Source organism: Brassica rapa, chromosome A10 (genome assembly GCF_000309985.2).
Source record: "Brassica rapa cultivar Chiifu-401-42 chromosome A10, CAAS_Brap_v3.01, whole genome shotgun sequence".
NCBI classification, from domain to species: domain Eukaryota; kingdom Viridiplantae; phylum Streptophyta; class Magnoliopsida; order Brassicales; family Brassicaceae; genus Brassica; species Brassica rapa.
Genome location: NC_024804.2, coordinates 3649616 through 3674196, shown reverse-complemented (window position 1 = coordinate 3674196; position 24581 = coordinate 3649616). Strand labels below are relative to the sequence as shown.

At 34.9% G+C, this 24581-nt stretch overlaps 3 protein-coding genes across 3 annotated transcripts; all 3 read left to right on the top strand.

Annotated features, from left to right (window-relative positions):
* The first annotated feature begins 1639 nt into the window (after positions 1-1639).
* LOC117129022 (polyadenylate-binding protein RBP47C-like) lies at positions 1640-3200 on the top strand. Its single transcript, XM_033282338.1, has 5 exons — positions 1640-2114; positions 2249-2298; positions 2401-2531; positions 2639-2726; positions 3027-3200. Exons 1-5 carry the CDS (start codon positions 1640-1642, stop codon positions 3198-3200), a joined length of 918 nt encoding a protein of 305 aa, XP_033138229.1.
* A 7440-nt stretch (positions 3201-10640) lies between these two features.
* On the top strand, positions 10641-12196 carry LOC117129021 (polyadenylate-binding protein RBP47C-like). Its single transcript, XM_033282337.1, has 3 exons — positions 10641-11115; positions 11246-11295; positions 12023-12196. Exons 1-3 carry the CDS (start codon positions 10641-10643, stop codon positions 12194-12196), a joined length of 699 nt encoding a protein of 232 aa, XP_033138228.1.
* A 7499-nt stretch (positions 12197-19695) lies between these two features.
* On the top strand, positions 19696-21252 carry LOC117129020 (polyadenylate-binding protein RBP47C-like). Its single transcript, XM_033282336.1, has 5 exons — positions 19696-20170; positions 20301-20350; positions 20453-20583; positions 20691-20778; positions 21079-21252. Exons 1-5 carry the CDS (start codon positions 19696-19698, stop codon positions 21250-21252), a joined length of 918 nt encoding a protein of 305 aa, XP_033138227.1.
* Positions 21253-24581: the final 3329 nt, after the last annotated feature.

Genomic DNA, 24581 nt, shown 5'->3' with positions numbered 1-24581 from the left:
ATATATGTTTATATTAATATATGTGACTTTAGTCAAAATAGCAAATCAATATATTTTTCATAGTATACATCAATTATTCTTTAATATCTTCATTATTTGGCAAAATTTTATATACAGCTAACTAACTCTTATTCAAATATATTACATTTCCAAAGAAACTAGTAGATTGCAATTGCGACTAAGACACATTTCAATTTTACTTGTTATACAACTTCAAAGTTTTGCAAAAAAAACTGATTAAATATTTTTATTAGAATTCACCTAAAATTTAGCGTTTAATTACAGAAAATTTCCTGATCGAGAACGAAAAAAATATAACTAAAATAAGTTAAACTTTGGGTCAAAATATTATATAATTCAGAAAATTTGTTGAAAAATTAAGAGAACGGTAAATTTAAGTTCTTAACAAAATATTGAATTACAAAAGTCAAAGAAAAAAAAATTAAAAAGGAAAGTATATTATGCTTAATAAATAGTCATAAATGCAATAAACAAACAAAGCCAAAAATTTCCATAATCTAGAACTCTATCCACTGGTTAACAATTAAACTAGGTAACTATGCGTTGTATCTAGCACATGCTTCAACCTATGCTTTTCATTAATAGAACTATAATTCTCTCTCAACTCTTAAAATTCCTTCACCTTGATCTGAGTTAAGATTAATCTAATCTATCACAGTCATAAGCCTATTTGATTACGAGGAAGAGGAGAATCAAAGCAAAACGTTTGCATCGCCTCTGCTGCATCAACAACCACAAGGGATGATGACGCTATACACACCTACATTTTTAGTGTCGCATCATATGATGTATGCATCACCGCCACCGCCACTGCCTTACTCTCCTAATGATCAATATTTGAGTCATAACCAGAATCATGAATCTCCTGGTGTCGAATATCAAAACACATCTAACAGTGAGAAAAAAACCATTTGGATTGGTGATTTGCATAATTGGATGGATGAGAATTATCTTAAATGTTCTTTTGCTTCCGTTGGTGCGGTATGCTCTCTCTCTCTCTATTTATATTTGCTATCTAACATGATAATTTTTTTTTGCTAAGTGTTGTCGTCGTAGTTAAGTGTTGAATGTATAGATTTGACCTTTAAATTTTGTTTTCGTTTTTTATATAACATAACACACATTCTCTGATTCATTGTTATGGAACATGAGGTTGTTAATAAAAATATTTTATTTTAAAATAATATACTTGAGTATTTTTCTGTTTCAGTTTTTCATCGGAATTTAACTGTACAAGTAATCTTATTGTGAAATTTTCCCATTTACTAGTGTATCTTTACATTTGGTTCCAAATAAGTATATTTGTGTTTATGTCTTGATTGTTAATATTTTAGACATGTAATCATAGTTAATTTACTGCTTTAGTTTTCATTTTCTTTTAATATTTGGAGCACCTTAAAATGTTTTCTCTCCTTTTACCTTCTTAACACAATTATTGGATTTGTTTATGTTTCTTGACGGCTATAAACAGAAGGTCGTTCGTTAATGCAATCTTTTAATATAATATCTATTTTCCTATAAAATATATCAATTTCTATCTTAGAAACTTAAATTTAAAAGTACATTTTTATTTTCATATTATCTATGTTTCTTGTTAATGTGGTTCTAACTTCTAAATATGAGTAAACACGTTTTGATTCAGATGGTTTCGATCAAGGTTATTCGCAATAAGCATACTGGTTTATCTGAAGGCTATGGCTTTGTGGAGTTTCTTTCGCACGATATGGCTGATAAAGTTTTGAAGAAGTTTAATGGAACATATATGCCGAATACAGATATGCCTTTCCGTTTAAATTGGGCCACCGGCGAGGAGAATGATCACGAGCTCTCTATTTTTGTGGGGGGTTTGGCGCCAGATGTCTCTGATTCTCTATTGTACAACACCTTCTCAGAGATCTATCCTTCGGTTAAAGCTGCAACAGTTGTCATAGATGCATATACTGGTATATCAAAGGGTTTCGGTTTTGTGAGGTTTGGAGATGTAAACGAGAGGATCAAAGCAATGACGGAAATGCATGGCGTAAAATGTTCTAATAGAGCTATGCTAATTGGTCCTGCAACACCTAGGGAGACAAGAAGTTTTCGACAACAAGGTTTTTTTTTTTCTTTCGACTTTGCAATCTTTTTATTTATATATAGTTGTAGTTCTGTGTTCAGTTTATTCCTAGGAAAGCAACTGGATATATCATATTAAAATTAACTGAAACTAATATGTTGGATATGGCAGGAATGTACATGAAAAATGATGCAATAAGTTATCCTGCTAGGGATGCAACAGTAATTTATTATTTTTATTTGTGTTTTTTCTCTCTCTCATATGAATATTATAGATAAGTTTAATTTTTTTGTTTGTTTGTTTCCTATTAAAATATAATATAGATATTTGTCGGAGGACTTGACTCTAGTGTCACTAGCGAAGATCTAAAGCAACCTTTCTCTGCATATGGGGAAATAGTCTCTGTCAATATTCCTCTTGGCAAAGAATGTGGATTTGTTCAATTTGTTAATAGGTAAAATATTATACCTTAACTAAGATAGTAAACCATGATTTAAGTAATTATATAGATGTTTCTTTGTCACCATCTCGCTGTTGTTATATTTGATAATTTGCTTGCAGACAAAATGCAGAGGAGGCTTTGAAGAAACTAAATGGGACTGTAATTCGAAACCGTAGAGTTCGGCTTGCTTGGGGACAAAATAAGCTGGTAAATACAAAATGTTCTCTTTTCTATTATAAAGATATTCCTTATGTTAGTACACTTATGTGATTCCAATATGAGATGAACTTTGTTTTCCAGTTTAAACCGTCCATGTGGCACTTATAATACATTATAGGTTGTGTATTTGTTTTTTTGTTTTGTTTTGAAAGCTCGGACTCTTTATGTATTAACTAAAAATGAAATAAAACTTACTTTTTAATATAACTAAAAGTGTTTTTCTGGCAGTAAGGTTTCAATAAAGCTATAAATCCTCTTTGATTTTAATGGTTATATATTGTGTTTCAGCCTAGATATAACTATGGAAACCAATGGTTTGGGGCATACTTTGGAAGACAGCATTACAATGGGTATGGATACATGGTACCACAACCTCATGACCCGAGAATGTATGCAGTTGCACCTTATGGAGGGTATCCAGTGTATAGTGATCCCCAGCAACAAGTTAGCCGAGGAAATTGACCTGAGTACATGCAGACATGCAAAACTCACTCAACTATAGGTGATGACCAGAAGGGAAAGAAATAAAAAAGTGTCTGACATTTTATCTATCCTTAGAATTTATGGTTTATCTTGTAGTGGGAAAATGAGTTTTGGGAAAACTGTAACAATAATTTAAGAGAGACATGGATTTGGTTTGTTGATTTGGTGTTTTCTTGATGCTCTTTTTACTATGGAACTTGTTAAACATAAGGATGAAGTGGGTTGCACTATTTGATTATTTTTCCTTTTTTAGTTTCTTTTATTGAAAAACTATTTCATTTAGTTAATGTCATGGGTTGAATTTGAACAATCAGGTAAAACTTATTGTTGCTTATGGAGGAAATAATCAACATCAAAGATCCAAGGGAAACACAGAACCATCTTTTTTTTAAGGCAAGTATGCTGAAGAAGTATGGAGGGCTCTTGCATTTAAACTGTTGGGATCAGAGTACACGCTTCATGGAAATCTATGTTGGATATCCACTCTGTTACTTCTTCACTATACTTTCCAACTATCTACACTCGATATGGACCGAAAGAAATGGTAGAAAGTATGGGGAGACACAAAATACTGCCTCACAAATGGTACAGTACATTGACAAGAATGTAAAGAACAAGGATACATAGCGACCTTGTTTGTGGAAGGGGCTTAGGATAGAAACACTGCTGATTTCTATTAGATTTTAATAACAAGGTCACATTTATAGTAACAATGTTTTTTGACTGAAATAAACTTTACATTCCTTCAAAAAAAACAATCAACATCATATCTTCTAATTATAGTAATACGAGCTTGGTATCTTTTAGGGCATCAATCCATTTATTTATATTTAGTTGTAGTTTTGTTTTCAGTTTATTCCTTGGAAGACAATAGGATCTATCATGTCAAAGTTAACTCAAACTATACGTCGGATATGGCAGGATTATACATGACAAATGATGCTGTGTCCTGCTGGGGACTCTATATGCAACGGTAAATATTATCGACCAGAAACAGTGCTGGTAGCCTCAGTTAAACCCATCATCCATCTTCTTCAAGTGATCCAATGAACGCCATCCAAGGTCATAGCAGGGAGATAAGTCTTCCCAATGAGGTTCTTGAGGTTGACAAGAAGACCCTTCCTTCCACCTGGGAGCTCAATGATCACAGGTTTGCCTAGAGGCAAGTACTTAGTTCTCTCTAGACTAAATGGTTTCAATGGCAAGGTTGAGTTTTTCAATGTGGGTATAGACTCAAGACTTCAGAGACATTTGTACTTTTGAAGGCCAAAAATGTCACATTGGACCCAACTGAAAGGTGCAACATTATGTTTCTCTTGTTCTAATTTGCAGAAAATGTTATATGTTTTCTTTTATTTCTCTCTAGGTGTGTTACAACTGCGCTGATAGCCCGGTAGATGGAGGATGGTTTTAAGAACGGTTTGACGCTTGTGCATCTCTTGAGGAACAAGAGAATGGGTTTAAAATGTGGCGTTCAAGCCGAAGCTTCTTTACTAACACTTAGTTTCAGTTTCTTTTTAAATATAAGTAACATCCCGAGTTGTGATTATGGAAAGGCTTAACATAGTTGATTTGGCTACCTATATCACCAAAGTTGACTCACATTTTTCATCACACATCTGTTTAGACCTCCAGAGTTAAGTGTGTTTGGGCTGGAGTAGTGAAAGGATGGGTAACCTATCGGGAAGTGATTTGCGATACCGTGCGAGTGAGGCCAAAGCACATGGAAAGGTTGGGTGGTGATTACAGGGTTAGTAAACCAGACTTTCAGGCCTTAGAAAAATTAACGCACCGCTCGTCAAAGGGGATGGGCCCACTAGCCAAGAGAGCGGGCATGGGTGGCACATTAGCCGTAGGAGGTAGGAGCGTTATAAGTGGTATCATAGCTGGTTAGCCATCTCGGTTCTGACCCGAGAGGCATCTTGAGACCTGACGTGTGGCGCAATTTATGCATTAAAATGGGAGTTAGACTACTCTCTGGGCCACTTTTTTACTTTTTCTTACACTCAGAGCCATTTCTTACATGTGAGACATTTTGTTGTGGGTCAACAATAAACTGTGGACAACTTTGCTCTTAATATACATTCAATACGTAGACGAATAATACATGGATGGGCGATACGTAGACGGGTGATACGTGGACGGAGATGAATGTAAAAATTTCAGAAGCTTCATCAGAGTAAACTCCACAATAGTTGAACTTAAAGTTACAACTCCAACAACAATGTTTGTCTGTGGACGAGGATGAGAAGATTTTGATTATGTTGTGCATATAAACGCTAACATAACCATGAATAAAGAACAAGAGAGATCTCTTAAATTTGTGGATAAGAAATTGAAGCTTGATGTGGTGGATAGAGTAGTAACTCAAACACTAAACATAGATATTAAAAATGTAACATATTGAAAGACTGTGATATGGATGCCAATGTATCCACAATTTCAAGGATGAACAAATTAATAACTTCTAACTAATAACTACAACTTACATGCCGAAAAAAGCTTGAATGATGAAAACAAAGCTAAACAAACCAAAAATTTAAAACGGGTCATCTCCTCCTCCAAAACCCCGGCCAAAACGAGTCAGCTCCTCTTCTCGGTGAGCCACACCATGGATTCCGAGCTCAACATCGTCGTGGATGAGCTTGGTGAAGCTGCGGTGGTTCGAGCTCGTCACAGTCCTCCACCATGAGATATGTAGTATGCTGAATTTTGAATTTTACTCCTAATTTTACTCGTCCACAAATAGTCATCCATGTTTACCCGTCCACGCTTATCTTCCCACACTCATCCACATGTGTCGTTCCATGCTTATCTTCTTTATGTCGTTATCAATGTTTTTCAAACATCCACATATCACTCATCCTAATACAATCATTAAATACGTGTACAAGTACAAATTTTAAAATATAACAAAAAAATATCAAAGTGGATATCAAATTATAGAGAATAAAAAAATATAATTTATATCAACAAAATTTTCTATATGTATTTCTAATTTAAAAATAAACAAAAACAAAATATTAAAGTAGAGTAAACAATAATAAAGAAACACACTTTCTCTTTCATCTTGTCTAATAAAATTTCATTTTCTTCTCATTAAGGGCAAATATGTATATTCTCTCAGTAGGTCCCATGAAAAAGTGTGTTGTAAGTGCATTGTGGCCTTGGATGTAATTGAAAAGTGATAAAGTGCATCTTGATGCAAAAATTTCTTAAAATGACATCATGTTCAAACTTGTTTTAGTCTTGAGTTTTTTTTTTTTTTGAAGAAAAAATTTTCATTACTGACAAAAAACTAAATTATACAAAGGAACTAAAAACAAAGAAGTGAAGAACATAAGCTAAACTGGAAAACAATCTCAGCCCAATAAGTACTAATCCAAAGCGTAAGAGTTCTTCACCACTAATATCAGTAAAGTACAAGGAAACAACCACAAGTAAACTGAATACCAACAATGATGAGAGGAGCCGGCATAGAAGTCAACAACCGCTGCAACAAATACTTTAGTGTATTTTGTCGCAGCAGCCAGGGAAGAGCTAAGACTGAATTGCCAGCGAGGGAAGAGCACATACCAAAACCAAAGCCTTTACAGCATTTGAAGTGACAGTTAGCTTTGCCAAACTCCAACTCTTTGTACTCAATACTCCACAATAGGCAGACCCCAAATGTGAAGCGGAGATTCGTTCTCAGGATGGCTCCACACCACCGGAGACGGAGAAGCTTATGTCTTCACTGCCCGCAGAAGAAAATTCGGGTTAAGACGGCAGCAACCAAACCAAACCTAAGCGTTACCTGCAAACAAGAAACAAAAAAACTCATGTCGTTGGTGCCAAGCGAGCACAGAACGACACAAGGATGGAGAACCAAGTCGGACCTTGCTTGCTTTGCTTTCGATCGATGACAAGAGATGTTCTTCAATCGACGTTTAATGCTGAATGTTGACTTTGGACCGGTTCGACGGACACCTACGAGTTTCTTTTGGCTTTATCTCCAAAATGCTCCAAAATCACCACATATCTCCAAATCATTCATGAACATGTAAATATTCTAAAAAGAATCCAAAACATAATAAATATATTCTAAAACAGTTATATACAATGGCTAAAAACTGTAAAAAATCCATGGTATATCAACTTTTCCGGACTTACTATTTTGCTTGTCCTCAAGGAAAATAAGAGTAGTCCTAATGAAAGAGGTTTTTGAAAACAACATGGACTCACATAATTTAAAATCACTATTCTCACTCCTGCAAATATGATAGGTGGAAGTGAATGATTACTAACCTTGGATGATTCAATGTACTACACTCTAGCTTAGTCACCATTACCATACATCACACAAATCCAGTGATAGCGGCTGACATACCCCTCTACTGAACTCATTTCTGCATAAAGTAAATGTGTAGACTACATCTTGGGAGTCTTGATCAAGGGACACATGGAATCAACTCAAGCAGGTATCTGGACCTACACGTAACCCTTTCTGGTTTTCCCTCTCTCTTCTATATCCTCTGAGTCTGATTTTATTCTTTTTCTTTTTTATTATTAGAAAGTATATATAGTATTACTGGGCAAAGTTGTAGGCGAATAGTTGGGTCATTGATAATTTATCTACTGCTCGCTTCCAATCAATGTGTGATCATTCTATTAGAGTCGAATAATAGGGTCGTGGGAAACATTCCTACCCCTCTAAACCGCAAGAAATAATTTCAATATTTTGCAAATATGGATGCGAAAGAGTGGTGGAAGGAGAACCAGGGACACTAAGTCTAATACTTTCCAGACTTGCAAGTGGACTCCGATCCAATGTATAACAAGTCGCAAAACAAGCAAGTAGAGTAGATTAAGGTTGAAAGTTAGCTTTGGTTTCTCCAGACATTCTCAGTAATTGTGGATGTGAGTAACACATGATACACTATGGTGTTTCAATCTAATACTTCATGCAGTCAATAAATCTAGATGGTGCTAGAGAGTGGTTAGAGTAGTAAACCTCAATATAAGTAAACCTCCCCCAAGACTTAAACAACATTGTCCCCAGTGGTTATACAGGGGTCTGTCCATAAGTCCACTTTGTTACCATTACCTATTAGCCAGCCGGACTTCCTTTTTATAAGGTCTCTCCAAGTAAGAATACTTCTCCATCCATGCGATTCCGAGCTCTTGTCATGACAGTTGAGAAGGTTTTCATCAGGCCAAGACTTACCAAATAGAATACGACCTACCAGCATTTACGGGTTATGAATCAGTTTCCATGCTAATTTAGCTTAAAAGCATCATTAAAGCATTCAAAATTCAGGAATCCAACTCCTCTTTTACTCTTCGGCTATGTTAGCATAGGCCATGCTATCCAACCCTTTTTTCGAGTGATTGTCCCACCAGAACCTCGTAATAACTGATTGAATCTTCTTAATCAGGGACTTAGGGAGTTTGAAACATGTCATAACATGAGACGGGATGGCTGAGAGAACACTCTTCAGCGTGACGACCTTGCCCGTCGGAAACAGATATCGTGTTAACCAGCCACTGTATTTTTGTTTAATCCTATCCACGATAGAAGCGAATAAGTCTCCTTTTCTTGTTTTGAAATGTTCCAAAATTCCTAAGTACTTGTCCACTCCTCTCTCCTTTTCGATCTGAAGGAGTTCTAGTACTTGCCGGCAAAAACACTAGTTATTTAATCAAATTTAGAGGTACTATTTAAAATGTGTTAGCGTGTATCCATGAATAATAAGAAACTTCATTAAATAAGTGAATAGAATTTTAGTAAATATTAATTAATACAAAAAAAAACATTCTACCACCTTCAATCTTTATAAATAACATATATGTTTATATTAATATATGTGACTTTAGTCAAAATAGCAAATCAATATATTTTTCACAGTATACATCAATTATTCTTTAATATCTTCAAATATATTACATTTCCAAAGAAACTAGTAGATTGCAATTGCGACTAAGACACATTTCAATTTTACTTGTTATACAACTTCAAAGTTTTGCAAAAAAACTGATTAAATATTTTTATTAGAATTCACCTAAAATTTAGCGTTTAATTACAGAAAATTTCCTGATCGAGAACGAAAAAAATATAACTAAAATAAGTTAAACTTTGGGTCAAAATATTATATAATTCAAAAAATTTGTTGAAAAATTAAGAGAACGGTAAATTTAAGTTCTTAACAAAATATTGAATTACAAAAGTCAAAGAAAAAAAAATTAAAAAGGAAAGTGTATTATGCTTAATAAATAGTCATAAATGCAATAAACAAAGAAAGCCAAAAATTTCCATAATCTAGAACTCTATCCAATGGTTAACAATTAAACTAGGTAACTATGCGTTGTATCTAGCACATGCTTCAACCTATGCTTTTCATTAATAGAACTATAATTCTCTCTCAACTCTTAAAATTCCTTCACCTTGATCTGAGTTAAGATTAATCTAATCTATCACAGTCATAAGCCTATTTGATTACGAGGAAGAGGAGAATCAAAGCAAAACGTTTGCATCGCCACGGCTGCATCAACAACCACAAGGGATGATGACGCTATACACACCTACATTTTTAGTGTCACATCATATGATGTATGCATCACCGCCACCGCCACTGCCTTACTCTCCTAATGATCAATATTTGAGTCATAACCAGAATCATGAATATCCTGGTGACGAATATCAAAACACATCTAACAGTGAGAAAAAAAACATTTGGATTGGTGATTTGCATAATTGGATGGATGAGAATTATCTTAAATGTTCTTTTGCTTCCGTTGGTGCGGTATGCTCTCTCTCTCTATTTATATTTGCTATCTAACATGATAATTTTTTTTTTGCTAAGTGTTGTCGTCGTGGTTAAGTGTTGAATATATAGATTTGACCTTTAAATTTTGCTTTCGTTTTTATATAACATAACACACATTCTCTGATTCATTGTTATGGAACATGAGGTTGTTAATAAAAATATTTTATTTTAAAATAATATACTTGGGTAGTATTTTTCTGTTTCAGTTTTTCATCGGAATTTAACTGTACAAGTAATCTTATTGTGAAATTTTCCCATTTACTAGTGTATCTTTACATTTGGTTCCAAATAAGTAATTTGTGTTTATGTCTTGATTGTTAATATTTTAGACATGTAATCATAGTTAATTTACTGCTTTAGTTTTCATTTTCTTTTAATATTTGGACCACCTTAAAATGTTTTCTCTCCTTTTACCTTCTTAACACAATTATTGGATTTGTTTATGTTTCTTGACGGCTATAAACAGAAGGTCGTTAGTTAATGCAATCTTTTAATATAATATCTATTTTCCTATAAAATATATCAATTTCTATCTTAGAAACTTAAATTTTAAAGTACATTTTTATTTTCATATTATCTATGTTTCTTGTTAATGTGGTTCTAACTTCTAAATATGAGTAAACACGTTTTGATTCAGATGGTTTCGATCAAGGTTATTCGCAATAAGCATACTGGTTTATCTGAAGGCTATGGCTTTGTGGAGTTTCTTTCGCACGATATGGCTGATAAAGTTTTGAAGAAGTTTAATGGAACATATATGCCGAATACAGATATGCCTTTCCGTTTAAATTGGGCCACCGGCGAGGAGAATGATCACGAGCTCTCTATTTTTGTGGGGGGTTTGGCGCCAGATGTCTCTGATTCTCTATTGTACAACACCTTCTCAGAGATCTATCCTTCGGTTAAAGCTGCAACAGTTGTCATAGATGCATATACTGGTATATCAAAGGGTTTCGGTTTTGTGAGGTTTGGAGATGTAAACGAGAGGATCAAAGCAATGACGGAAATGCATGGCGTAAAATGTTCTAATAGAGCTATGCTAATTGGTCCTGCAACACCTAGGGAGACAAGAAGTTTTCGACAACAAGGTTTTTTTTTTTCGACTTTTCAATCTTTTTATTTATATATAGTTGTAGTTCTGTGTTCAGTTTATTCCTAGGAAGGCAACTGGATATATCATATTAAAATTAACTGAAACTAATATGTTGGATATGGCAGGAATGTACATGAAAAATGATGCAATAAGTTATCCTGCTAGGGATGCAACAGTAATTTATTATTTTCTTTTGTGTTTTTTCTCCCTCTCATATGAATATTATAGATAAGTTTAATTTTTTTGTTTGTTTGTTTCCCATTAATATATAATATAGATATTTGTCGGAGGACTTGACTCTAGTGTCACTAGCGAAGATCTAAAGCAACTTTCTCTGCATATGGGGAAATAGTCTCTGTCAATATTCCTCTTGGCAAAGAATGTGGATTTGTTCAATTTGTTAATAGGTAAAATATTATACCTTAACTAAGATAGTAAACCATGATTTAAGTAATTATATAGATGTTTCTTTGTCACCATCTCGCTGTTGTTATATTTGATCATTTGCTTGCAGACAAAATGCAGAGGAGGCTTTGAAGAAACTAAATGGGACTGTAATTCGAAACCGTAGAGTTCGGCTTGCTTGGGGACAAAATAAGCTGGTAAATACAAAATGTTCTCTTTTCTATTATAAAGAGTTTCCTTATGTTAGTACACTTATGTGATCCCAATATGAGATGAACTTTGTTTTCCAGTTTAAATCATCCATGTGACACTGATAATACATTATAGGTTGTGTATTTGTTTTTTTGTTTTGTTTTGAAAGCTCGGACTCTTTATGTATTAACTAAAAATGAAATAAAACTTACTTTTTAATATAACTAAAAGTGTTTTTCTGGCAGTAAGGTTTCAATAAAGCTATAAATCCTCTTTGATTTTAATGGTTTTATATTGTGTTTCAGCCTAAATATAACTATGGAAACCAATGGTTTGGGGCATACTTTGGAGGACAGCATTACAATGGGTATGGATACATGGTACCACAACCTCATGACCCGAGAGTGTATGCAGTTGCACCTTATGGAGGGTATCCAGTGTATAGTGATCCCCAGCAACAAGTTAGCCGAGGAAATTGACCTGAGTACATGCAGACAGGCAAAACTCACTCAACTATAGGTGATGACCAGAAGGGAAAGAAATAAAAAAGTGTCTGACATTTTGTCTATCCTTAGAATTTATGGTTTATCTTGTAGTGGGAAAATGAGTTTTGGGAAAACTGTAACAATAATTTAAGAGAGACATGGATTTGGTTTGTTGATTTGGTGTTTTCTTGATGCTCTTTTTACTATGGAACTTGTTAAACATAAGGATGAAATGGGTTGCACTATTTGATTATTTTTCCTTTTTTAGTTTCTTTTATTGAACAACTATTTCATTTAGTTAATGTCATGGATTGAATTTGAACAATCAGGTAAAACTTATTGTTGCTTATGGAGGAAATAATCAACATCAAAGATCCAAGGGAAACACAGAACCATCTTTTTTTTAAGGCAAGTATGCTGAAGAAGTATGGAGGGCTCTTGCATTTAAACTGTTGGGATCAGAGTACACGCTTCATGGAAATCTATGTTGGATATCCACTCTGTTACTTCTTCACTATACTTTCCAACTATCTACACTCGATATGGACCGAAAGAAATGGTAGAAAGTATGGGGAGACACAAAATACTGCCTCACAAATGGTACAGTACATTGACAAGAATGTAAAGAACAAGGATACATGGCGACCTTGTTTGTGGAAGGGGCTTAGGATAGAAACACTGCTGATTTCTATTAGATTTTAATAACAAGGTCACATTTATAGTAACAATGTTTTTTGACTGAAATAAACTTTACATTCCTTCAAAAAAAACAATCAACATCATATCTTCTAGTTATAGTAATACGAGCTTGGTATCTTTTAGGGTATCAATCCATTTATTTATATTTAGTTATAGTTTTGTTTTCAGTTTATTACTTGGAAGACAATAGGATCTATCATGTCAAAGTTAACTCAAACTATATGTCGGATATGGCAGGATTATACATGACAAATGATGATGTGTCCTTCTGGGGACTCTATATGCAACGGTAAATATTATCGACCAGAAACAGTGCTGGTAGCCTCAGTTCAACCCATCATCCATCTTCTTCAAGTGATCCAATGAACGCCATCCAAGGTCATAGCAGGGAGATAAGTCTTCCCAATGAGGTTCTTGAGGTTGACAAGAAGACCCTTCCTTCCACCTGGGAGCTCAATGATCACAGGTTTGCCTAGAGGCAAGTACTTAGTTCTCTCTAGACTAAATGGTTTCAATGGCAAGGTTGAGTTTTTCAACGTGGGTATAGACTCAAGACTTCAGAGACATTTGTACTTTTGAAGGCCAAAAATGTCACATTGGACCCAACTGAAAGGTGCAACATTATGTTTCTCTTGTTCTAATTTGCAGAAAATGTTATATGTTTTCTTTTATTTCTCTCTAGGTGTGTTACAACTGCGCTGATAGCCCGGTAGATGGAGGATGGTTTTAAGAACGGTTTGGCACTTGTGCATCTCTTGAGGAACCAGAGAATGGGTTTAAAATGTGGCGTTCAAGCCGAAGCTTCTTTACTAACACTTAGTTTCAGTTTCTTTTTAAATATAAGTAACATCCCGAGTTGTGATATATGGAAAGGCTTAACATAGTTGATTTGGCTACCTATATCACCAAAGTTGACTTACATTTTTCATCACACATCTGTTTAGACCTCCAGAGTTAAGTGTGTTTGGGCTGGAGTAGTGAAAGGATGGGTAACCTATCGGGAAGTGATTTGCGATACCGTGCGAGTGAGGCCAAAGCACATGGAAAGGTTGGGTGGTAATTGCAGGGTTAGTAAACCAGACTTTCAGGCCTTAGAAAAATTAACGCACCGCTCGTCAAAGGGGATGGGCCCACTAGCCAAGAGAGCGGGCATGGGTGGCACATTAGCCGTAGGAGGTAGGAGCGTTATAAGTGGTATCATAGCTGGTTAGCCATCTCGGTTCTGACCCGAGAGACATCTTGAGACCTGACGTGTGGCGCAATTTATGCATTAAAATGGAAGTTAGACTACTCTCTGGGCCACTTTTTTACTTTTTCTTACACTCAGAGCCATTTCTTACATGTGAGACATTTTGTTGTGGGTCAACAATAAACTGTGGACAACTTTGCTCTTAATATACATTCAATACGTAGACGAATAATACATGGATGGGCGATACGTAGACGGGTGATACGTGGACGGAGATGAATGTAAAAATTTCAGAAGCTTCATCAGAGTAAACTCCACAATAGTTGAACTTAAAGTTACAACTCCAACAACAATGTTTGTCTGTGGACGAGGATGAGAAGATTTTGATTATGTTGTGCATATAAACGCTAACATAACCATGAATAAAGAACAAGAGAGATCTCTTAAATTTGTGGATAAGAAATTGAAGCTTGATGTGGTGGATAGAGTAGTAACTCAAACACTAAACATAGATATTAAAAATGTAACATATTGAAAGACTGTGATATGGATGCCAATGTATCCACAATTTCAAGGATGAACAAATTAATAACTTCAAACTAATAACTACAACTTACATGCCGAAAAAAGCTTGAATGAAAACAAAGCTAAACAAACCAAAAATTTAAAACGGGTAATCTCCTCCTCCAAAACCCCGGCCAAAACGAGTCAGCTCCTCTTCTCGGTGAGCCACACCATGGATTCCGAGCTCAACATCGTCGTGGATGAGCTTGGTCAAGCTGCGGTGGTTCGAGCTCGTCACAGTCCTCCACCATGAGATATGTAGTATGCTGAATTTTGAATTTTACTCCTAATTTTACTCGTCCACAAATAGTCATCCATGTTTACCCGTCCATGTTTACCCGTCCACGCTTATCTTCCCACACTCATCCACATGTGTCGTTCCATGCTTATCTTCTTTATGTAGTTATCAATGGTTTTCAAACATCCACATATCACTCATCCAAATACAATCATTGAATACATGTACAAGTACAAATTTTAAAATATAACAAAAAAATATCAAAGTGGATATCAAATTATAGAGAATAAAAAAAATATAATTTATATCAACAAAATTTTCTATATGTATTTCTAATTTAAAAATAAACAAAAACAAAATATTAAAGTAGAGTAAACAATAATAAAGAAACACACTTTTTCTTTCCTCTTGTGTAATAAAATTTCATTTTCTTCTCATTAAGGGCAAATATGTATATTCTCTCTGTAGGTCCCATGAAAAAGTGTGTTGCAAGTACATTGTGGCCTTAGATGTAATTGAAAAGTGATAAAGTGCATCTTGATGCAAAAAATTCTTAAAATGACATCATGTTCAAACTTGTTTTAGTCTTAGGTTTTTTTTTTTTTTTGAAGAAAAAATTTTCATTACTGACAAAAAACTAAATTATACAAAGGAATTAAAAACAAAGAAGTGAAGAACATAAGCTAAACTGGAAAACAATCTCAGCCCAATAAGTACTAATCCAAAGCGTAAGAGTTCTTCACCACTAATATCAGTAAAGTACAAGGAAACAACCACAAGTAAACTGAATACCAACAATGATGAGGTGAGCCGGCAGAGAAGTCAACCACCGCCGCAACAAATACTTTAGTGTATTTTGTCGCAGCAGCAAGGGAAGAGCTAAGACTGAATTGCCGGTGAGGGAAGAGCACATACCAAAACCAAAGCCTTTAAAGCATTTGAAGTGACAGTTAGCTTTGCCAAACTCCAACTCTTTGTACTCAATACCCCACAATAGGCAGACCCCAAATGTGAAGCGGAGATTCGTTCTCAGGATGGTTCCACAACACCGGAGACGGAGAAGCTTATGTCTTCACTGCCCGCAGCAGAAAAATCGGGTTAAGACGACAGCAACCAAACCAAACCTAAGCGTTACCTGCAAACAAGAAACAAAAAAACTCATGTCGTTGGTGCCAAGCGAGCACAGAACTACACAAGGATGGAGAACCAAATCGGACCTTGCTTGCTTTGCTTTCGATCGATGACAAGAGATGTTCTTCAATCGACGATTAACGCTGAATATTGACTTTGGACCGGTTCGACGGACACCTACGAGTTTCTTCTGGCTTTATCTCCAAAATGCTCCAAAATCACCACATATCTCCAAATCATTCATGAACATGTAAATATTCTAAAAAGATTCCAAAACATAATAAATATATTCTAAAACAGTTATATACAATGGCTAAAAACTGTAAAAAATCCATGGTATATCAACTTTTCCGGACTTACTATTTTGCTTGTCCTCAAGAAAAATAAGAATAGTCCTAATGAAAGAGGTTTTTGAAAACAACATGGACTCACATAATTTAAAATCACTATTCTCACTCCTGCAAATATGATAGGTGGAAGTGAATGATTACTAACCTTGGATGATTCAATGTACTACACTCTAGCTTAGTCACCATTACCATACATCACACAAATCCAGTGATAGCGTCTGACATACCCCTCTACTGAACTCATTTCTGCATAAAGTAAATGTGTAGACTACATCTTGGGAGTCTCGATCAAGGGACACATGGAATCAACTCAAGCAGGTATCTGGACCTACACGTAACCCTTTCTGGTTTTCCCTCTCTCTTCTATCTCCTCTGAGTCTAATTTTTTTCTTTTTCTTTTTTATTATTAGACAGTATATATAGTATTACTGGGCAAAGTTGTAGGCGAATAGTTGGGTCATTGATAATTTATCTACTCCTCGCTTCCAATCAATGTGTGATCATTCTATTAGAGTCGAATAATAGGGTCGTGGGAAACATTCCTACCCCTCTAAACCGCAAGAAATAATTTCAATATTTTGCAAATATGGATGCGAAAGAGTGGTGGAAGGAGAACCAGGGACACTAAGTCTAATACTTTCCAGACTTGCAAGTGGACTCCGATCCAATGTATAACAAGTCGCAAAACAAGCAAGTAGAGTAGATTAAGGTTGAAAGTTAGCTTTGGTTTCTCCAGACATTCTCAGTAATTGTGGATGTGAGTAACACATGATACACTATGGTGTTTCAATCTAATACATAATGCAGTCAATAAATCTAGATGGTGCTAGAGAGTGGTTAGAGTAGTAAACCTCAATATAAGTAAACCTCCCCCAAGACTTAAACAACATTGTCCCTAGTTGTTATACAGGGGTCTGTCCATAAGTCCACTTTGTTACCATTACCTATTAGCCAGCCGGACTTCCTTTTTATAAGGTCTCTCCAAGTAAGAATACCTCTCCATCCATGCGATTCCGAGCTCTTGTCATGACAGTTGAGAAGGTTTTCATCAGGCCAAGACTTACCAAATAGAATACGACCTACCAGCATTTACGGGTTATGAATCAGTTTCCATGCTAATTTAGCTTAAAAGCATCATTAAAGCATTCAAAATTCAGGAATCCAACTCCTCTTTTACTCTTCGGCTATGTTAGCATAGGCCAAGCTATCCAACCCTTTTTTCGAGTGATTGTCCCACCAGAACCTCGTAATAACTGATTGAATCTTCTTAATCAGGGACTTAGGGAGTTTGAAACATGTCATAACATGAGACGGGATGGCTGAGAGAACACTCTTCAGCGTGACGACCTTGCCCGTCGGAAACAGATATCGTGTTAACCAGCCACTATATTTTTGTTTAATCCTATCCACGATAGAAGCGAATAAGTCTCCTTTTCTTGTTTTGAAATGTTCCAAAATTCCTAAGTACTTGTCCACTCCTCTCTCCTTTTCGATCTGAAGGAGTTCTAGTACTTGCCGGCAAAAACACTAGTTATTTAATCAAATTTAGAGGTACAATTTAAAATGTGCTAGCGTGTATCCATGAATAATAAGAAACTTCATTAAAAAAGTGAATAGAATTTTAGTAAATATTAATTAATACAAAAAAAAACATTCTACCACCTTCAATCTTTATAAATAACATATATGTTTATATTAATAAATGTGACTTTAGTCAAAATAGCAAATCAATATATTTTTCATAGTATACATCAATTATTCTTTAATATCTTTATTATTTGGCAAAATTTTATATACAGCTAACTAACTCTTATTCAAATATATTAAATTTCCAAAAAACTAGTAGATTGCAATTGCGACTAAGACCCATTTCAATTTTACTTGTTATACAACTTCAAAGTTTTGCAAAAAAAAACTGATTAAATATTTTTATTAGAATTCACCTAAAATTTAGCGTTTAATTACAGAAAATTTCCTGATCGAGAACGAAAAAAATATAACTAAAATAAGTTAAACTTTGGGTCAAAATATTATATAATTCAGAAAATTTGTTGAAAAATTAAGTGAATGGTAAATTTAAGTTCTTAACAAAATATTGAATTACAAAAGTCAAAGAAAAAAAATTAAAAAGGAAGTATATTATGCTTAATAAATAGTCATAAATGCAATAAACAAACAAAGCCAAAAATTTCCATAATCTAGAACTCTATCCACTGGTTAACAATTAAACTAGGTAACTATGCGTTGTATCTAGCACATGCTTCAACCTATGCTTTTCATTAATAGAACTATAATTCTCTCTCAATTCTTAAAATTCCTTCACCTTGATCTGAGTTAAGATTAATCTAATCTATCACAGTCATAAGCCTATTTGATTACGAGGAAGAGGAGAATCAAAGCAAAACGTTTGCATCGCCACTGCTGCATCAACAACCACAAGGGATGATGACGCTATACACACCTACATTTTTAGTGTCGCATCATATGATGTATGCATCACCGCCACCGCCACTGCCTTACTCTCCTAATGATCAATATTTGAGTCATAACCAGAATCATGAATCTCCTGGTGACGAATATCAAAACACATCTAACAGTGAGAAAAAAACCATTTGGATTGGTGATTTGCATAATTGGATGGATGAGAATTATCTTAAATGTTCTTTTGCTTCCGTTGGTGCGGTATGCTCTCTCTCTCTCTATTTATATTTGCTATCTAACATGATAATTTTTGTTTGCTAAGTGTTGTCGTCGTGGTTAAGTGTTGAATGTATAGATTTGACCTTTAAATTTTGTTTTCGTTTTTTATATAACATAACACACATTCTCTGATTCATTGTTATGGAACATGAGGTTGTTAATAAAAATATTTTATTTTAAAATAATATACTTGGGTAGTATTTTTCTGTTTCAGTTTTTCATCGGAATTTAACTGTACAAGTAATCTTATTGTGAAATTTTCCCATTTACTAGTGTATCTTTACATTTGGTTCCAAATAAGTATATTTGTGTTTATGTCTTGATTGTTAATATTTTAGACATGTAATCATAGTTAATTTACTGCTTTAGTTTTCATTTTCTTTTAATATTTGGACCACCTTAAAATGTTTTCTCTCCTTTTACCTTCTTAACACAATTATTGGATTTGTTTATGTTTCTTGACGGCTATAAACAGAAGGTCGTTAGTTAATGCAATCTTTTAATATAATATCTATTTTCCTATAAAATATATCAATTTCTATCTTAGAAACTTAAATTTTAAAGTACATTTTTATTTTCATATTATCTATGTTTCTTGTTAATGTGGTTCTAACTTCTAAATATGAGTAAACACGTTTTGATTCAGATGGTTTCGATCAAGGTTATTCGCAATAAGCATACTGGTTTATCTGAAGGCTATGGCTTTGTGGAGTTTCTTTCGCACGATATGGCTGATAAAGTTTTGAAGAAGTTTAATGGAACATATATGCCGAATACAGATATGCCTTTCCGTTTAAATTGGGCCACCGGCGAGGAGAATGATCACGAGCTCTCTATTTTTGTGGGGGGTTTGGCGCCAGATGTCTCTGATTCTCTATTGTACAACACCTTCTCAGAGATCTATCCTTCGGTTAAAGCTGCAACAGTTGTCATAGATGCATATACTGGTATATCAAAGGGTTTCGGTTTTGTGAGGTTTGGAGATGTAAACGAGAGGATCAAAGCAGTGACGGAAATGCATGGCGTAAAATGTTCTAATAGAGCTATGCTAATTGGTCCTGCAACACCTACGGAGACAAGAAGTTTTCGACAACAAGGTTTTTTTTTTCCGACTTTTCAGTCTTTTTATTTATATATAGTTGTAGTTCTGTGTTCAGTTTATTCCTAGGAAGGCAACTGGATATATCATATTAAAATTAACTGAAACTAATATGTTGGATATGGCAGGAATGTACATGAAAAATGATGCAATAAGTTATCCTGCTAGGGATGCAACAGTAATTTATTATTTTCTTTTGTGTTTTTTCTCCCTCTCATATGAATATTATAGATAAGTTTAATTTTTTTGTTTGTTTTTTTCCCATTAATATATAATATAGATATTTGTCGGAGGACTTGACTCTAGTGTCACTAGCGAAGATCTAAAGCAACCTTTCTCTGCATATGGGGAAATAGTCTCTGTCAATATTCCTCTTGGCAAAGAATGTGGATTTGTTCAATTTGTTAATAGGTAAAATATTATACCTTAACTAAGATAGTAAACCATGATTTAAGTAATTATATAGATGTTTCTTTGTCACCATCTCGCTGTTGTTATATTTGATCATTTGCTTGCAGACAAAATGCAGAGGAGGCTTTGAAGAAACTAAATGGGACTGTAATTCGAAACCGTAGAGTTCGGCTTGCTTGGGGACAAAATAAGCTGGTAAATACAAAATGTTCTCTTTTCTATTATAAAGAGTTTACTTATGTTAGTACACTTATGTGATCCCAATATGAGATGAACTTTGTTTTCCAGTTTAAATCATCCATGTGACACTGATAATACATTATAGGTTGTGTATTTGTTTTTTTGTTTTGTTTTGAAAGCTCGGACTCTTTATGTATTAACTAAAAATGAAATAAAACTTACTTTTTAATATAACTAAAAGTGTTTTTCTGGCAGTAAGGTTTCAATAAAGCTATAAATCCTCTTTGATTTTAATGGTTTTATATTGTGTTTCAGCCTAGATATAACTATGGAAACCAATGGTTTGGGGCATACTTTGGAGGACAGCATTACAATGGGTATGGATACATGGTACCACAACCTCATGACCCGAGAATGTATGCAGTTGCACCTTATGGAGGGTATCCAGTGTATAGTGATCCCCAGCAACAAGTTAGCCGAGGAAATTGACCTGAGTACATGCAGACAGACAAAACTCACTCAACTATAGGTGATGACCAGAAGGGAAAGAAATAAAAAAGTGTCTGACATTTTGTCTATCCTTAGAATTTATGGTTTATCTTGTAGTGGGAAAATGAGTTTTGGGAAAACTGTAACAATAATTTAAGAGAGACATGGATTTGGTTTGTTGATTTGGTGTTTTCTTGATGCTCTTTTTACTATGGAACTTGTTAAACATAAGGATGAAGTGGGTTGCACTATTTGATTATTTTTCCTTTTTTAGTTTCTTTTATTGAAAAACTATTTCATTTAGTTAATGTCATGGATTGAATTTGAACAATCAGGTAAAACTTATTGTTGCTTATGGAGGAAATAATCAACATCAAAGATCCAAGGGAAACACAGAACCATCTTTTTTTTAAGGCAAGTATGCTGAAGAAGTATGGAGGGCTCTTGCATTTAAACTGTTGGGATCAGAGTACACGCTTCATGGAAATCTATGTTGGATATCCACTCTGTTACTTATTCACTATACTTTCCAACTATCTACACTCGATATGGACCGAAAGAAATGGTAGAAAGTATGGGGAGACACAAAATACTGCCTCACAAATGGTACAGTACATTGACAAGAATGTAAAGAACAAGGATACATGGCGACCTTGTTTGTGGAAGGGGCTTAGGATAGAAACACTGCTGATTTCTATTAGATTTTAATAACAAGGTCACATTTATAGTAACAATGTTTTTTGACTGAAATAAACTTTACATTCCTTCAAAAAAAACAATCAACATCATATCTTCTAATTATAGTAATACGAGCTTGGTATCTTTTAGGGTATCAATCCATTTATTTATATTTAGTTGTAGTTTTGTTTTCAGTTTATTCCTTGGAAGACAATAGGATCTATCATGTCAAAGTTAACTCAAACTATATGTCGGATATGGCAGGATTATACATGACAAATGATGATGTGTCCTGCTGGGGACTCTATATGCAACGGTAAATATTATCGACCAGAAACAGTGCTGGTAGCCTCAGTTCAACACATCATCCATCTTCTTCAAGTGATCCAATGAACACCATCCAAGGTCATAGCAGGGAGTTAAGTCTTCCCAATGAGGTTCTTGAGGTTGACAAGAAGACCCTTCCTTCCACCTGGGAGCTCAATGATCACAGGTTTGCCTAGAGGCAAGTACTTAGTTCTCTCTAGACTAAATGGTTTCAATGGCAAGGTTGAGTTTTTCAATGTGGGTATAGACTCAAGACTTCAGAGACATTTGTACTTTTGAAGGCCCAAAATGTCACATTGGACCCAACTGAAAGGTGCAACATTATGTTTCTCTTGTTCTAATTTGCAGAAAATGTTATATGTTTTCTTTTATTTCTCTCTAGGTGTGTTACAACTGCGCTGATAGCCCGGTAGATGGAGGATGGTTTTAAGAACGGTTTGACGCTTGTGCATCTCTTGAGGAACCAGAGAATGGGTTTAAAATGTGGCGTTCAAGTCGAAGCTTCTTTACTAACACTTAGTTTCAGTTTCTTTTTAAATATAAGTAACATCCCGAGTTGTGATATATGGAAAGGCTTAACATAGTTGATTTGGCTACCTATATCACCAAAGTTGACTTACATTTTTCATCACACATCTGTTTAGACCTCCAGAGTTAAGTGTGTTTGGGCTGGAGTAGTGAAAGGATGGGTAACCTATCGGGAAGTGATTTGCGATACCGTGCGAGTGAGGCCAAAGCACATGGAAAGGTTGAGTGGTGATTGCAGGGTTAGTAAACCAGACTTTCAGGCCTTAGAAAAATTAACGCACCGCTCGTCAAAGGGGATGGGCCCACGAGCCAAGAGAGCGGGCATGGGTGGCACATTAGCCGTGGGAGGTAGGAGCGTTATAAGTGGTATCATAGCTGGTTAGCCATCTCGGTTCTGACCCGAGAGGCGTCTTGAGACCTGACGTGTGGTGCAACAAGGGCGTTGTGTTCTTTAAGAGCAGATGAATTGTAACATCCTGAACTGTGATATATGGAAAGGCTTAAGATAATTTATTTGGCTACTTATGTCACTGGTATCATCAAATTACCCCATGGAGTGACTTTTACTCTCTCAAATAAGAAGTTCAGTTGTAGTACTTATGGATCATATCCACAAGGAGCTAGGGCACACAATAGATCCTAATTAGTTTATGATTAAGCTAGGCAAACAGAGTAAATCAATAAACAGCAGAGGTAAACAAGGTAGTTGTTCAGTTGATTTATTGATTGGTTGAGGTTGTAAACAGTTATTAGAAAGTAGATAGATCTAGGGTTTCAGGTAATCAGGATTATAATGATATTGATGCTTAGGTTGTCAATCCTAGAACTCGAATTCTAATGAGAAAGTATTCCAGCTTCCGCGTACGAATCCATCCTATTAACTAAGTCCAGTATCTTAGTTGTCACTTGTTGATACATATCAAATGTCGATCGATGCTATTAGACTAGCGTCGATCGATGTTTCCTTAAGCAAACTTTAGCGAGTTGATCGATAGTTTTACTAGTCTGAAATAAATCAGCTGTCACTTGTTTCTAGAAATCCTAGTTTAAGGAAATTAATTAAGGTAACAGACCATGCCGTCTTGTGCGCCTAATTTTCCTAAATTCGGGGTACTAGTTAGCTACTCTATAAGACAAGCATTACAAGCAATTCCTTGAAGGATGTCTATCACCTTAGGAGTTCAATATTTTGGCCTAATCCCTCATAACCTTACTTAGACCCTAAATCTAACAATAGAAATTACACAGACATAGCAAAGTAGAACATAGGAAATATCTGAATATAATGCATAAATCAGATAAGGTAGAAAAATTGTAGTTCCAATAAAAAGCTTTCAAGGAGTCTTGGATCTTCTCTCCAAAACTACTAAAACCCTAAATATGTTTCCTGTAAAAATATGAAAGTAGTGTTGCCCAAAACAATGGCAGAGCGCATAAATATTAGGTTAAAGTTGGGCAGGGGTATTTCTGTAATTGATGTGGAACTTGGGCTATAAGTTGGCTGGGAACCAAGTTGGGTCTTCCGCGCTTCGCTGTCGATCGATGACAAGAGATGTTCGCCGATCGATGTTTAACTCTGAATGTCAACTCTGGACTGGTTTGACGGACACCTACAAGTTTCTTCTAGCTTTATTTCCAAAATGCTCCAAAATCACCACATATCTCCAAAACACTCTTGAACCTGTAAATACTCTTAAAAGATTCCAAAACATAATAAATAGATTCTAAAACACTCAATACCATGGCTAAAAACAGGTAAAATCCATGGTATATCAACTCCTCCAGGCTTACTGTTT